We start from the raw sequence: 17,040 nt of genomic DNA, 5'->3' as shown, positions 1-17,040 counted from the left end.
AAAATTGAGAAAAATATAGTCAGTTTACCAAAGACCTAATCAGATACTACCGCTGCTGACTTTCAATCTGCTGAGGTTTGTTGCTATGCTACTTCTACCTCATGGCTAAATCAGCTTCGTGACCCAGTTGTATCTATACATATTAAATGAGCAATAGTGAAATAGATCCGATTTCATCAGGCTTTCGTCTTGTAGCTAAATCCAGCTTTGCTGCTTTCTTTTCCTTTTTTTCCTGCTGCTTTAGGCTTGGTAATAGGATTTTAGGGTTAATCCCAAGAATAACTGAATCCTGAATAAGGCCAGTTACAATCTATATTTCAGCAGTGAGGACATATTATAAATATTTATCAGAACCCATTTAGAGAATTGTAAGAAAGCAATTTGCAAAGTTTTATGCCCATGCAGATCTCAGTACACAGAAAAACTGAGGCAGATCAAGCAATAAAGGTTTATACTTTGACATGCCAAAAATAATATGTGATGTTAAAGTTCAGCATTTGTATCTTGCTACAGAGTAACTGTTTTCACCTACACTAGGACTTGCAGGTAGGTATACTGTACAACCCTACATATGCTTTGTGGAGAAAACATAACAATCTTATTCTTGTACTCAGAACTAGCACTTCTGCATTTTTTGAAGTTTAAAAGGCATCACCTTGCATTTTAAATATACGTATGTGTATTACAGAAATATATATGTGTGAAATGTATATATGTGTATTATAGACAGCATATATATGTTGCAGAAGTGCTTAATACTATGCTTCTGAAAGGACTCTTGACAGGTTAGATGTAGCAGTCAACAGCAGTAAACTGTTAGATCACTAAATAGCTGCTGAAAAAAAAAATCATAGCATAATAAGAGATAAATATTTGGGAAAGGACCAAATACTGTGCCAAATTTCTACTGTCAGTCAACTATGTTAACCTTTGTAACCAATATTATTATCTTTTCATAAATCAATGCAAAGGTCCCACTGAGTACAAAAGGATTAATGTTCAGACCATACACCAAAAAATGTCATCTTAGGCTGAAAGATGAATTAGCTTAGCAAGATGAATTAATTTACGGCCATTTCATCATGCTATGGCCAAGTTAGCATGTACTGTATGCTGAAGATCATGTATTTCCAAATTCTACTGAAAATTTCAGTACCATAAACTTCACTGTCTCCCAGAGAAAGCTGGCTGATCTGAAATACTGCCCTACTGTAGTCCTGCAGTCTGTAATCTGCACTGTATGGCACTGCTACCAGGTACACGCCAGGAGAGAGCTGTATCAAGAAGACACTTCCTAGAGAATTATTTCATAGACTAATTTTATTATGATCATTTGACTGGGGAAATCATTCAGTCCAGTTGTTCAAACATGAAACACCCTTGGCCAAGGAGATGAATCATAGACTCAGAGGGTTTCTCAAGTTAGAAGGGACCCATAAGAATCACCAAGTCCAACTCCCTGCTCCTTGCAGAACTAGCTAAAACTAAACCATATGACTAAAAGCATCATCCAGACGCTCCTTAAACTCTGATAGGGTTGGTGCTTGACCACTTCCCTGGGGAGCCTGTTCCTGTGACTGACTTTCATCTCCGTACAGAACCTTTTCCTAACGTCTAAACCAAAGTTCCAGCTTCATACCATCTTCTTGTGTCCTGTCACACGTCACCAGAAATAAGTCTACTAAACAGTTATTCATAAATTCACTGGATACATGAGGATTTCTGAATACATAAATGAGGGATGGCAAGGAGCTATGATGTCACCTCCATTTTCCCACAGATGTCTTAAATGGGCCTGTCACCCTTGCAGGGCAGAACATGTGCCTGGCTGCTCATGGTGCCTGGGGTTCGTGAGCAGTAAGGAGGCTGAGGCAGCACACTGCTGACATGTGAGACGCTGCTGCTAAGGCAGGGAAGTGCCAGACAGGAGGGAAAAGTGTGAGTCCTGAAAAGAGCAAGACTTGAGAAGTCTGTGAATATTTCATTCATGTTTTGGGTAAGTTAAGAGATTCTTTCGTTTCACACCAAACTAACATCTTGTCTCAAAATTTTCACGTACCAAATAGATCATTTTTATAGAAAATATATTTTAAAAAGGGGGATCATAGAACAAACTGTCCCCAGTCTGTCCCAACCTTATAGACAGCTGGCATTTTCTTCCTTTTTCATTAACATGGTGAGTCATCATTCCCCAGCAGAATCATTAAAGCCAGCACAGCCTCTTCAGAACTGGTAAGGACTGAGTTCATTGTTTGAGAGACCATTCACTCACCACAAGTTTTTAATTGTACAGTGACAAATTTTCTGCTATTAATTGTCTCCTAGTTGGAAAGCTGACTCAGAAACACAATTTTTGTCCACCATCTGACATGCCATAAAAACCTCACAGGATTGATGACATGTCTGGCGAAGGAGGGCTCTTCAGTAAGACTTACACTTTACTAAAAATTAAGAAACTGGAAATTGCCAACAGATTTATTAATCTGTGGAACCATGAGGTAGGGCTATCACCTCATTTTATAGACTACTAAACTACTCATTTTAAATACTACTAATACAGTAGTGAGCTAGGACTTATTCTGGAAATCACAGAAGCCTGTGCCATGTGCTGTTAAGAAGTCTGACTTCCTGACATTTGACAACTATAAGAGGAGACAATAAAAATCTGTATTGATGCCCAAAGCAATCCCTCAAAATGGAAATGGAGGTGACTTTTCTAGTCATCTGGAATTGTCAGCTCTACTGTACAGTAATAAATGTACAGTTTCCAGCAACATCCTTGCTCCTTACATCCTAATGTAGAGTTTCAGCTTCTAATTTCCATTCCCTTTGGCACTCAAGTACTCTGTTCCCCAGAATTAACATTTTGTGACAGATATAAAATGAAAGAGATCTTAAGATTTGCCCTGTTCCTTTTCCAACTATTTCCATTTCTTTTTTAATCTCTTAGACAGCTTTTGAACATCTTCTTTCCACAGCAAACTAAAGTTACAGTTAATAACACGAGTAAAAAATTCTCTGCTATGTTGAAGCCATCAGTAATATAGAAGGAAAAAAAATGCTGTAACCCCCCCAAAAATGTCTATTGTTTCTATTCCCACTGACTCTTTTTTGCAGTCTTAGCTGAGCAGAGGTACTATGATTCAGTTCATCTCATTTCAGTGATCTTTTAATTGGGAGACCAGTTCAAGGCAGTGGGCCAGGCTCTCCTACAGCCAGTGGAGACAGACATGCACCTCCTGCCTGTAATTTGCCCTCAAAATAGTCAGGGTGACTTGTCTTCTGGAGCTGTTATTCACTTCCACAAGTATCTAGGGCCTAGGCAATAATTTCTAATTCAATAACCACCCTTTTGGACTCACGGATGTGGGAGAAATGGAGAGCAAGGGAAAAGCATTTCAGGATGATACAGTATTTAGTATAGAACATATAAGGGAGACACCAGTGTGAAGAAAGGGATTGATTTAGGTGATTTGGGGATGAACAAGTGGGAGAAAACCAGGAGGCATAAAGGGAAATATTATTGGTTCTGTGTAAATAGTTTGTTGGTCAGCAAGTTTGTCTCACCATGTCCTGCACCATTGCTGTCTGTTCCGCCATCTTACTAACCTCAGTTCTACCACTCTTCTTGGGTGAGGGACTACTCCACACAGGTGTCTGTGCATGGGTGTATTAATGCAGCAATCAGGACTGTGGGTCAAAGGGATGCACGTGTCCATGGTACCAGCACCTGGAATGTGTGCCTGTCTACATGAGATCACACCCGGATCAGGGCTGTGCATGTACATATATACATACTCCCACCAGCAGACTTCCACACAGGTCATGCAGAGAGGGGAGCAGGATGAGGCTGTTGCTGCTGCCAGTGTTCACATGAGTGCTCTGCATTTGGCTGTGTTACCTGTGTAGCTGGCCTGATATGGATGTATATAACTGAATATAGGTTATGGGGTATATACATGTGTTTGGTGTGCATATGCCCACTGGGAATACATTTTTAGCCTCACTGCTGGTTGGATCTGGGGCATGGAGATGGGCAGCCTCATCTCTCCCAGGGAGTTGAATCTGGTATGATATGCTTTCCCCTAACAGGTAAAATAATATATATATATATAAATAAATCCCTAGATTCAGATGACTGTGTTATTACCATGTGAGTACTAAAGAAAAATTTGCTTCATTTTCTAAATTTTTATCAAGTTTATTTGTAGCCATATAAAGCTCAGTTTAGATAAGAAGTCAGGAAAAAAATGTTGAAACACGTGCTCTCTTCCAAAATTCCCTAGCTAACTGTATTCCTGGTGCTAACTGTAATTCTCAGAGAGAAGACTTGAGCCTGCACTGACATCACCATGGGTTTTGTGTTATATTAGTTTTAAGTACTGGCATATTATTTAAGTTCAGATATTAAAACAAAACTGTAAAATTCAACGTAGGGACTATTATCACAATATCGCAAAGTAACACGATTTGTACTTCTTTATCATGGACTGTTTTGTATGTCTGTTTTACATATTTGCTGCTCTGTCTTATCGCACAGATATTTTAGGGCTGGTTAATCTGAAGATGACATGGAGTTTTTAAGTACACCAGGGATAAAAGAAAGCCTTCCTACTGAACACATCTGTTGCTAGATAAATATAGCTAAACTGTTTAGTATACACAGAAAAGAAATAAATAATTTGTAAATATTCACTATTTACAACGATGAAGGTTAAAGTGCTTGTTTCACACAAGGATGATGAAGTACTTTCCAGTCCATTAGTAACTAAGGAGGATGAGCAACAGCTACTTTGGGTAAACATTTAAGTCAACAGGTTAAAACAAAAATAAAAAGCAAGCAAGCAAGCAAGCAACCAATCAACCAACCAAAACCTTTATGTGTTCCTGATTCAAGGATAAAAGGGCCAATGAGATACTCTGACCTCTTGCATGCTGTCTCACTACACACAAAGTACCAGTTCTTAAAATTCCCTGGGTTACTTCTGTAAATAGACCTTAAAAATTATGTTAGGTGGTAGACGTTTGCTTAAAGTGAATCTTCCAGGAAAGCATTAAATATTGATATGAAGACAACAACAATCTTTCCTTGCAATTTGTTGAGGCGTATTAACTATTTATGTGTCATTCAAATTTATTTGGACTCAACTAGTGATTCTTGCCGTGCTTTTATCTGACAGTGTTGAGAGTCTATGGGCCCAAGAGCTTTCCCCAGAGACAGCACTTCTCAGCAGCAATCAAATCAGTTATCAGCTGGTTTACTGATGAACTCCAGAACAGCCAAAAAAAGGGTCAAATTCTCAGAATTTGAAAGTATGTCTAATGTCCAGCTTCTTAGATGACTCAGGATTGTGAGAAGTTGCTTTCAAGAACCAAGCAATCAAGCATAAACCACTTTTGGTCCTCAGAGAAGATACCTACATCTTTTTTTGTAAAATCTGAGTCAGTCTTTTTTGTGTTAAATTAGTGACATGATCCACACTTATACAACAGTATTCAGCCAGAACAAAGAAGATGTAAAGTCAAAATCTAAGCTCAAACACTCGTCATTTGCCTCCCAGGAGAGAAAGTGAACCATCCTTACATACACAGTTGTCTCCAGCCATGTCACTGAAGTTCTAGTTCTAGCATTTCTAGTTTGTCATGTCAGATGAAGACTAAAAGATTGCAAGAAGTCTGACCCCTCGTAGTCCTTCACTTTTGGGGTTTTCTTGGATACAAACTGTATAATTTTCTTTCCTGAGGAGTAGGGTCCGACTGAAGTCAATTAACCTCATTTCAAAAAAGCCATCTAATATACTACCTATTCTAACCTTCCTCTCAAGTCCAGCCTCACCTGAAATACGTGAAGCAAAATGAAACTGCAATTCTTCAGGCAGACAAGCATCTATTTCACCATGTTGTTTATACTACTCCATTCCTTGCTTCTATTCCTAGTCTCATTATTCCATAAAAAATAAAAAAAATCTAACTTTTTAACAATTGCTGTTTCCATAGTTCCCAATTTTTCTCCATTTTTATTTGCAAAATATTCATCTTCATTATATTTTCTAAGCAGATCCTCCACGTATTTCCCACACGTATATTTCCATCAATACATGGCCTAGTACTGCCTGCAATTTTTAGCAATGCAGAAACCAAATACTAGATTCTGATCATAATTTCCTGTAGCTTTGTATAACCCAGCACTTACAGCACTTACTAAACACAGAATCACAGAATCATAGAATATCCTGAGTTGAAAGGAACCCATAAGGATCATCAAGTCCAACTCCTGGATCCACACAGGGCCAGCCAAGTCAGAGCATGTGTATGAAATTACATACAACAATTCACTTGGTTCCTGATTAGGGAAGGTGCAAGATAATGACCTTCCATTAAGGAATGCTAATGATTTTCCATTAAGGAATGCTCCTACGAAGATGTGCTTCTCTGCAGCTATCATCATTCCCCATTTCCTTCAAAATGAGCCATTCAGTTCAAGAAAAAACCTGCAAGGTCACAATACAGTTAGATGGATTGTTGTTTGGAGAATCAGGAAGCTCAACACTCAGCTCTAAACTTTCTTTTACATTGCTTTTCATTAACTATGAAAAAATGAACCGAAGATCCAACTCCCCCATAAAAGGAATAATAGATTTTATTTTACTGCCTCACACAGGTATGATGCTCAGGGGACTTTGTACTTAATGGGAGCTGCTGTGATTCATTACCTGAAATGCTCCAGGATTAAATCACTGAGAGGTGTTTATGCATACCTACAGTGGGAACTTAATTCTCTTATCGTTTTTTAATTTGCCAAATAATGAAAAAGGTGTCAGGCATCTTTATATTTTCTCCTGTATATTGTCCATTATGGAGAATGAGAAAGTAAGGACTGAAGTACATTAGAAAAACTGATAGAAAGCCCCTTCATATAGGAGTCTTTTCCATCTCTCCTCTAGATCCACCAATAGAATTACTTTGGTGCCAGCATCTCACACTGAGACTGTGTTTGATTTCTTCCTCAGCTAGTTATGTTATTTAGAAAAACTAACCACTACTTAACTTTACTGGGTCAAAAACACAGGAAGAAGCATGTCTTAATCTTTGAATATGCAATTTAAGGCTCACTAAACTCCACATTGAATGGAAGTAATAAAGGAAACCAACCCTAAGTTATTTTTCAATAAAATTCTGGAATTTTGAATTGAAATTTCCAGCAACTATAACATAAGCCTGACAGGCCACCTGGCTGCAAAATCTAACATCCAGCTCCCTTAAATAGGACTTCAGGCTAAGGACTTTACCCACGGCATGCTTGTTACAGTTTTAAGCAAACTTAAGAAAGTATTTCCCAGAAGGAAGGAATATATATCTGTATATATGTATACAGATGCAATCTATACAGGAAGGAACATGTAGAAGTAAGAGAAAGGAGCCCTTTGACAAATTGAAAAGCTTTTTGAAAAATGTTTGGTGTTTTTTTGTTGTTGGTTTTTTTCCCCTTCTGTATTATCATATTTAAAAATTTTAATTAGGAATTCATAAAGATTATATCAACTTGTGGGCAAGGGGGACACAGCAAACAGGTTTGCAGTCACTCAGCTGTGGAAGTTACATGACAAACTACTAAAAATCAATGGAAAAAGGGTGCATCTTCCATAGATTTCTTCTATCCCCAAAAATTATTTCATAGGCTGGGTGCATAGATTTTTCTTTGAAATAAATTCATCCAGAAATCTCCTTCCCTCTGATTTTAGTCGATGTGCAGAACTGCACAGAAGCAGGAGATAAGCTTCCAATTTTTCCCAGAACATGATTCTATAATCCCTAGTATGCTCATAATATTTAATTTCCAGTTCCTAAACAGTAAACACTAGTTTGAAATTATACAAAGCCGAAGTGATTTGAAACGGTCCTACAGCTCCTGACCTTTAACATGCTTGTTGCTATAAGGTATGTTTTTTTCCTCTGTGCGCCTTTCCACACCTCTACAGATGTGAAGCTGAAATACATTTCTCCTGCAAACTGCAGCCTACCCACAATCATAAACAAATTACACTCTCCGTGTCAACATTTTAAACCAAGTCACTAAATCATAACGTGCTGGGATGGAATTGCTGCCCCTATCATCTACCACTTACTGCTATCAAAGCATATAACTGGATTAGTGGGAAAACAGCTGTATTATACATTTAAGCTCTTTCAAACAGCAGGTTTTCTTTCTGCAACAAAGCACAGCACTTTCAGATAAGAAAATGTAAATCCCGGAGGAAATCATGACATATTAACCCCTGGCAATCTTTACACAGCTTAATAGTTCATTGGACCTTTTTTGGCTGGAAATAAATGCAAGAACTACATTAAATCAGTAGAACTAATGTATTATAACACATCTACTTTTAAGCTTTTTGTTCCTTAGGTTTTCTCCATATACCAGGCATGGTTCATTAAATCATCCTGTCACTTCCTAGAAGTGATTGGCATGAGCTTAAATCCGTGTGTCTCAGTTGTGGGCATGAATCATCATACATATGGGTTTTGTGGGACAACATCTTGGCAGAGGTTAGCGGTAAAACAGCTCTCTAGTTAACTCAAAACCTCATTACTAAACACTCTATGCTTATTAAAGCTAACAAGCCGTAAAACAACTCTTGCTTTCTTAGCCAAAAGATCCAGGGAGGGGGGAAAGGAAAATTGTAAATAACTTCCAGTTCTTGCAAGTGTTCATATATTAAGCTGATAATATTATATTAACTGAAATTTTTCACCTAGCTTTTTGGACTTTTAAGTTAGTAAGTGATGTGTAATGCCAGGATGCTTCAAAAGAAAATGTCATTAAACAATAACATGAAACATATGACAAGGGGCAATGGCCATATGTTGGAGCATAGGAAGTTCTTCACCAATATGTGGAAAAACTTTTTCATGGTAAGGGTGACAGAGCCCTGGGACAGGCTGCCCAGGGGGGTTGTGGAGTCCCGTTCTCTGGACGCCTATCTGTGCAATATGAGCTGAGGAGCCTGCTTTGGCAGGGGGGTTGGACTCGATCTCTGGAGGTCCATTCCAACCCCTACAATTCTGTGAACACCCTAAGGTCTTTTTCTGAATGGTAGCTTTCCAGCCACTCTTCCCCAAGAATGCAGAATTGCCTGCGGTTGTTGTGACACAAGTGCAGGACCTGGCACTGAGCCTTGTTGTACCTCACACAGTTGACCTTGGTCCATTGACCCAGACTGTCCAGATCCCTCTGTAGAGCTTTCCTATCCTCAAGTAAATAAACCCTCCCGCTCACCTTGGTGTCTACAAACTCACTGAGGGTGCACTTGATCCACTTTTCCAGATCACTGATAAAGACATTAAAGAGAACTGTCCCCAATACTGAGCCCTAGGGAACACCATCTGCGATTAAATGATCCTTTCTGCATCACCATATCTCTAGATGATTCTCAGATCATTTTCACGAGGGGGTGGGGGAAGACATTATTTTAAAGTTAGACAAGAATTAATGAACCATGTACCTTTTAACACAGTACATAAACCAAATAAATCACCAAGTTTTTAACCAAAGGTATACAGCGAAGAATAAGTGTGAAAAAGAAAAAAAAAGCAGTAAAGATAATGTTTGATTAAAGATGAGATCTCAGACCTTCTAAGAAATCCTTCTGTATGAAAGTCATGTATATCATTTTCAAAGATCCAATGAATGATCATAATTATGATCATTCTAATGTATTAAGCTTTATTTCCAGTGCCAAGTTCTCTAAATCAAACATAAAAATGATATACATGAAAACAGTACACTAACTAATACCAACTTTGCAGTAAATTAATGGTTTATAAAAGTTAGGCTTGGGTATATGTTTTTGGGAATAGTTTTAGAACAAGTAATACTGTGTGATAATGGATCTTCTTCTAATTGGTGCCACGTCTGGTGCTTAACTTTTATCTGAGGCTTTATTTGGACTGTGGAAAAAACTAAAAAATAAAAAAGGCCAAAATCCTAAAAGAAAAAAAAAGCCAAACTTCTGTGTTTACACCTCTCACTGAAAGAATGTCTTGTAACAGTACAACCACTTCTTTCCTATCTATTGCATATGATTCCCTGCCTGTTAGAGAAGTAAAATGTCAGAACACAATGTCTCCCACAATTCCAACAGGTAAGTCACATGAACACATGAAAACATAGGTTATATGAAAGTAATTGCAATACTGAAAGATCTAATATGAAAAAGGCCTTTTGAGTTCTAAAGTCAAGTATCTGATGTGTGCCTCAATCAAAGAAGAAAGGTCCTACATACTGAGAGTTATAAACCACTGGGAAGAATGTACTATAGAAAATATTTAAAGGTTTCTAGACCTTTTTTGACACAAATCTCAACCTTGGGGCCTAGCTAGAGTAACATGGAACCTTAGCTAATAAAATACCCTGAGCCTTAAGAAGACTTAGCTTAAGACACACTATTTCTTGTCAGCTGGGAGCAAATGAAGGAAAGACTTTGGAAAGCTGTGTAAATCAGGAGGTAATGGGGTTCAGATTATGTTCCCCAGAACACAGCAATCAATTTCCAGCAGTTTAGGATTACAATCTTTTTTTTTTTTCTTTTGAAACCAAGGTTCCTAACAAGATTTCAGCTCTTCATAGTCATTAATGGAAAGTTTATTTCCTATAACAACAATCATAACCAAAATCCCATTAGTTTCTTTTGCACTGTAATTTAGACTGAAGAAAGTGGACTCATCCACTACTAAAAACTTTAACAAAGAAAATGCCATTGCGAATAAAAGCTCCTGTCTACTACTTGGAGAAAGGTTTAACTAGTCTGACAGCAAACAATGAAGAAATAAGTGGTGTTCAAAGAGATTTCTGATAGTGATATTTCAGGTCTTTCTCCCCGCAGGCTGGCTACAACACATCTGTAGAAGTTGAAAATTGTCTCCAAAATCATTCCAGTTACTCACCATGCAGGCTGTCTCCTGTCATTAAGAGTATGTCAATGTTCCCATCCTAAATCCTTAGAATCAAAGCGCAACAGTTCAACAGCTTAATAAAAAACAAAAAAGCCTTGCCCAAGGCTAGAGCATGACATCCAAGGTATCAGCCTGAAAACTGAATGTTGCCCACACCATCTTCTGCCTCCCCACATCTATTTTATTTTGCTTTCAACTTTCTTGAAAAACAGGAATTTTGCACTTTTACATTCCAGGCAAGTATTAGAAAGACTAAAATGTCATTAATTAAAAGAAAAAAAAAAGAACTATTAAAAAAACCCTGTTATATAGAGACATAAGACTGTGAGTCAAGTTTGAAATGTAGTAATTATTGGCAGTACTAAAGTTTCAGATCACATTCTGAGAGATCTCAGCTGCTGAAAAGCCAGCCCTGAAAAAGTCAGCACCCCCTTCATTTGAAAATGCTGACAATCCTACCCTCCTAACAATCCTCTGACCTACACATCACATATGCTGTTTCTGTACGCATAAATTCTGTACGTTCCTTCAAGGAGTCTCCCCTCTATAATGCTACTTATGAGAAAAAAAGTTGCTTTGCTACCCATCAAGTTGCTAACTGAAGAACTGTAGAACTCAGCAACACCTCTTGGGCAGGTCAGACATATGGCTGCACATCTTCTGTCATCATGCAACAATTTAGTTGAGCAACCCAAATATCTGCTGTGTGTGGAACAAGTTAATTCACCCTGTTTTCTCTGTATCATTTTATTTCAGACCACAATATAAAACATGGGAACCACCACTTATTTCAAGAGAATTTGCACAGATCAGACAAACAGAAGATGTGTTACACAGATTTGAATGTTCCATTGGAAAGCAGAATTTGGCTACACAGAGGTTTCTTTAAATGATTTTTGCCCTTCACTCACCTGTATAGATAGCAAGTCATCTAGGACTTTGATTATACTTTACAAAAAAACAATAAGCCAAATGTCATATTTTGCAATATATTTTAAGTCTCTTAGGAGCTAAACATTCAGGCATCTCATATCTGGCAATAAAAATCATTTGCTTATGGATTTGTTGACAATGCAAATTTTGTGGAAAGAGATACTCACTGAAACTACATTCACAAAGTCATCGTCGGACAGAGTCTCTAACATCTCAATGACTGAAGTACGGATCAGCTTCAATGTCAATCCACTGACACTCCCACTCCTAACAGGAATCAAAAAGTTAACTGAATTAAACAGATTTTATTTAATACATACAAAGAAAATATAAAGCATCAACCAACACTCTCACCGGCTTTCACACTAATCTTGTCAATAATTCTCCTGCATTCTTCAGTGCATCATCAGTGTTATTACATTTGTCTAACAGAAAAATTAAGTCCAAAAGTGGCATTCCAAGTCCCAGTCCTGTGGCTCAGATGAAGTCGTAATGGTACATCATTTCCTCGTTTCCATTTTAAGAAATCTGAGAGAGTTTTCCACCTTCAGCCAATGCATTATCTAAACATTTTATACTCCTACACATAGATTTACAGCTTTAGATTTTCAGATACCCAAATGACAGCTTGTCTGATTCAAGACAAAAACTAAGCTGAAGTGCAGAAATAACAAATATTGATAAAACTCACTGCTGATAGGAAAGCACTTCACCACATTTAAAAGCATTAAATGCAAATTCTCTTACTGAGAATTTTTGCAGCACAAAGCAATCTGTTCTACACATCAGGTTCAATGCTTCCTCCAGTCCTTCAACATTAGCTAAACAAAGGAAGCCTTGCCAATGCAAAGAGAGTTTTTATTAATTTCCTTGCTCACTCTCTCTTAATGTTTTAGAGTAAACAAACCTGGCAATTTTTATATATGTATGGTAAAATATGCAAAGTCGGCATACATTCTCATCTTTCAGGCTCGTGAAATCATGATTAAATCTACAGTAATGCTTCTAGTCATTTGTTTTTAGGCTTGTGTTTTACAACAAATAGTGGCATGCACACGAGAGATTTTCAATTACTTCAGTAATTTGGAACATGCAAGCAGAATAACATTAAAGTGATAAAGCCACTTCTTCATCCCCAGCTTAAATAACTTTCAGGTCTGGTTTGGACATTTTGGAACTACTTTTTTCTGTGTATATAGTTTGTTCATACCAAGATTTTTAATCTTTTTATATAAGGAATTCCTAATTATCTTGAGTCTTCAGCATACAGAGATTTGTTCAATATCTAAGTACTATTATCCCTTTAATGTCAATATCCAGACATTAAACACTTACGCATCTACTAAAATAAGCATGTCTTTGGGAGATGCAGCTCCTTGGATATACCTGAAATAAAGAAAGGGTATGAATGACACAGATTTGAAAACATATTTGTTGTGTGTAATGGAGACAAACTGTGATCTCTAAACAAAATCTAACTAAACAAATAAAATCCTCTTGTAGCTAGTAGAAAACTATGTGCTCCCATTCTCTCGTTGTTTCTTCTAAGCAAACCAAACTCTAAATCATATTAGGAAAGTCTGGAAGTAGGATGCATTGATCAAAACTCACTATCTTCAGATGCTGATAACTGAAAAACATAAATCCTGTGTCAGAGCGAAAGATCTTGATAACATACAAATTATTAAATTAGCCCTGTTTAGGGTAAAATACTTTGTCCTTTAAAAGAATAAATTCAACTAGTATGAATCCAAGTATCAATATGCATTATGCCTTGAGAAGCTTATAGAAAAAGAAAATATAAATCATGAGCAACAATCTTACTGCTGTCTTGTCTTTTACCAATCTAGTGATACTTTTGCTAGCCTAAACAAATGAGACCTACTTGTAAACACTTGCAAAAGTCTGGAAGAACGGTTCAGTCTAATAATCTGAATTACGTTTGATTTTGGCACAAAATCAAAGTTTTTAGGTGCCTTATACCTCTTTGATAGTTATCTTCCTATGAAAGGGACCGCATAATGCAACAGTACAACACACTATAGTAGATATTGTATAACAAGCAGTAAGATTTGAAAATTAATTATTCAAAAGAATTAACAGATTCTTAAAAAAATAACAATATCTAAAATTAAGGAACATTATATCTGTATCAGAAAAAGTTGTTTTTATAGTCATATCTAGAAAGCAAGTGATGTTTTTACTTACCATGGTCTTCTGCGAACATCATATAGATCTATTTTGTTTGGAGTTCGACTTTTATCTACCCATGGGGAAGCTAAAAAGGGGAAAAAATGTGTAGAATAAATTTAAAAAACCTTTATATTAAGTACTTTAAATGCAAAAATGTAATGAATTAATATTCCAGGCCTTGCACATACAAATATCAGCATTTGGTATTGACAAACTATCTATGTTTGTGCAATATGTTTTTTGTAATACCTTTATATATTAATGTATAATGTAATTTAATAAAACTACATATAAATAAAGACTTTAAAGGGCCATGTTCTGCTGAAAACAGACTATAACTGACCACTGAATTCAGTAATTATACATTTTAAAACCAGTTATGCTAATTAATGCTGTATACAGTGATATTGTACTAATCTAAAACTCAGCTATGCGTTGATAAAATTATATTCTGACTCAAGAGCTTTAACTAAAAATTCAAATTAGAAAAAAAACATACAAGTATCGTATCTGAAAATAAAATGAGATGGAAATATTTGTGTCTCTGTAAAGAAATTGTTAAGATCAATAACCTTTTGCAAGCATTTATTCTAAGCTTTACCATAACTTTCAGCAAGGGTGGGAATCTTTTCCATACTGAAAAACAAAATGAGCCTTTCAAAGCCATTTGACAGCTTAATGAACACAAATAAAAATGTGAAAAGTTACATGAAATGAAATAATGTTCTGCAGTTTGCTCTCTCACTGCATGTCAACAGCACTGGGGGAGCTGTTTCCTGACGTTAATCATTTTTCTGTCTAGGAAATAAAGAAAGATATAGGCAGCTCCAAGAGTCTTCCTGAAAAAGCATTCATCTAAGACATATGGGAAGAGTTATGATATCTCGATCCATGAATATAAAAGCAACCACCATCTGAGAGTAGCCACATTTTTGAGCTTATTAAATGAACTCCTTCCTAAGTGACCATAACCTGAGCTGGCACATCAGTTACCAGAACATTCAAACCGAGCATAACCCATGGGGCATTTATGACTATACATTTATCAGCCACAGAAAACACTGCATATTGTTGCACACCACAAGAAATTCAAAATTTACAGCAGTACTGCCTGTGATCTCATACTAGCCCACCTGAAAGATCTTTTGTGAGCTGAAGGAAAAAGGGTCTATGACATTTACAGAAATGAGAGAATAGCATTGTTGAAACTGGTAGAGACCAAATTTGAAAGTAAATTATTACTGCTTAGGTATGCATGGGTTAAATTTACCAGTATTATATAAGCCTGAAGCCACAGTTAGCACATGTTTGATTGCAGAATGTTTTGTGTCTGTTCCAACTGACCTATACATTGGAATTACACCTAAAAATCCATCCTTGAAATACATTCCCTAAGACCTGCAAAATACACATCCAGTGTATACATTGCCATTTGTATCACAAATGATTTAGCTAAAATAGCAAATATAAAACATGGTACTGACCAGCACTGCTATATTTTTTCCCAAACTTTCAGATTTTTTCACTGACATGCAATAAAAGGCTATGCTTTATCAAATATGTCCCTCTTTATCTTCCCATATCTTGGACAGCCTTCAAAACCAGAGAATTATCTGAATGTATGCATCTGGATTTATATCAAAACAACAGATAGAATGTAATTTACACTGACACTGTGACAGTAACTCTTAGGAATTTCTACTATGAAGTGAATTGAAACTTTTTTTTTCATATAAAACGTAAGTCCAACTCCTTAACTGCATTCTTCAAAGCAAATGGACAGTTGTTTGAAGAGAATTTGAATGAGGAAGAGTGCTTCTATCATCATCATGTTCTACTGTAACAGTGGATACTGACATAAGTATTCATTTAAAATTGAATCAATTTTCTGAAGGTTCACAAAGTAACAGGCCAGATTCTTAACTATCTTAAATTATCTATTGAAAACCATCACATGAACATTTAGCTACAATTTATCTGATATCATAACCTTCACGGAGATGATAGTATAACTTATTTTACATGCTACTTTGAACTACAATCTAACTTAATGAGTAAAAATTACTTTTTTTCTTTTTAACAGAAGATAAATAATACGAGAAATAATTCAGTGACATTTTTCTGCAAAATTTGAGAACTACAAATATATGTTTAGGTAACATCACCAGACAGGTAAGCACATCACCTCCTTGAGGTCAACACCAGCTTCTTAGACAGAACACATCAGAATTGGTCCCTTTAGACCAAACACAGTATGACAAATCTTTCAGAGACACATGAAGAGACAAAGCTAATATCAAACTTGTGAGGAAATACCAAAGAGAAAATAGTTCAACCAGTCTTGATATTTTCTATAGCTGTTTGCATAATTTACTAGCATGCTTCTGCAAGGTTAAACATAAATAAGGACTCAGTCCTTATTATCTAAACTATCATTCACACCAAAGAAGTGCAGAATTCCCTCCTCAACCTCAAGAATTAACATGACTAAATTACTCATTCATCCTAAACTCTCTCTGGATTAACATTTTTAATTTTAGATGGCTTAGAATGGTCTCAAATCTATTAACTGGTTTTGGTAAAGTTCTGAGTATTTAAGGATCTTATTGAAATTGCTATTGCTAGGGAACTTGAAATTCCCTTAGGACAGTTGATCTCCAATGATCTAATTTTAACTTACCCTGATTTTATCTTTTTAAAAAAATCATTTTTAAAAAGATGGTAAGTGCTAGGTTTGCAAAAAGTAAGTAATTGTGCATTTATAATTATACAGAAAATAAGTAGAAAGGATGAAGAACACTGCAATGGCATGTGTTGCCTTAGTCTGTTATATGGTCTCAGAGGAAAGCAAAATTAAATACACAAAAAGATGATTACACATTTTCTTAAACAACCTAAAATAAAAGTTCAAGGTTGTTGAGATTTACAGTTTATTTATATAGTCTATTGTTTAAAACATGC

General features: G+C 36.3%; 1 protein-coding gene across 5 annotated transcripts in view; it reads right to left on the bottom strand.

The window, feature by feature from the left end:
* The window catches only part of CACNA2D1 (calcium voltage-gated channel auxiliary subunit alpha2delta 1), a 410,029-nt gene that overhangs the window by 89,928 nt on the left and 303,061 nt on the right, over positions 1–17,040 (bottom strand). For all 5 annotated transcript variants that reach the window (XM_084263178.1, XM_084263177.1, XM_084263180.1 and 2 more), the window contains exons 8-10: positions 14,095–14,164; positions 13,222–13,272; positions 12,054–12,153 (exon numbers count right to left, since the gene is read on the bottom strand). In XM_084263178.1, the coding sequence (XP_084119304.1) occupies positions 12,054–12,153; positions 13,222–13,272; positions 14,095–14,164 (221 nt within the window). The remainder of the gene's footprint in view (positions 1–12,053; positions 12,154–13,221; positions 13,273–14,094; positions 14,165–17,040) is intronic.

The sequence above is a fragment of the Gallinula chloropus genome (genome assembly GCF_964237585.1).
Source record: "Gallinula chloropus genome assembly, chromosome: 1".
NCBI classification, from domain to species: domain Eukaryota; kingdom Metazoa; phylum Chordata; class Aves; order Gruiformes; family Rallidae; genus Gallinula; species Gallinula chloropus.
This window is presented reverse-complemented; position numbering and strand designations above follow the sequence as displayed.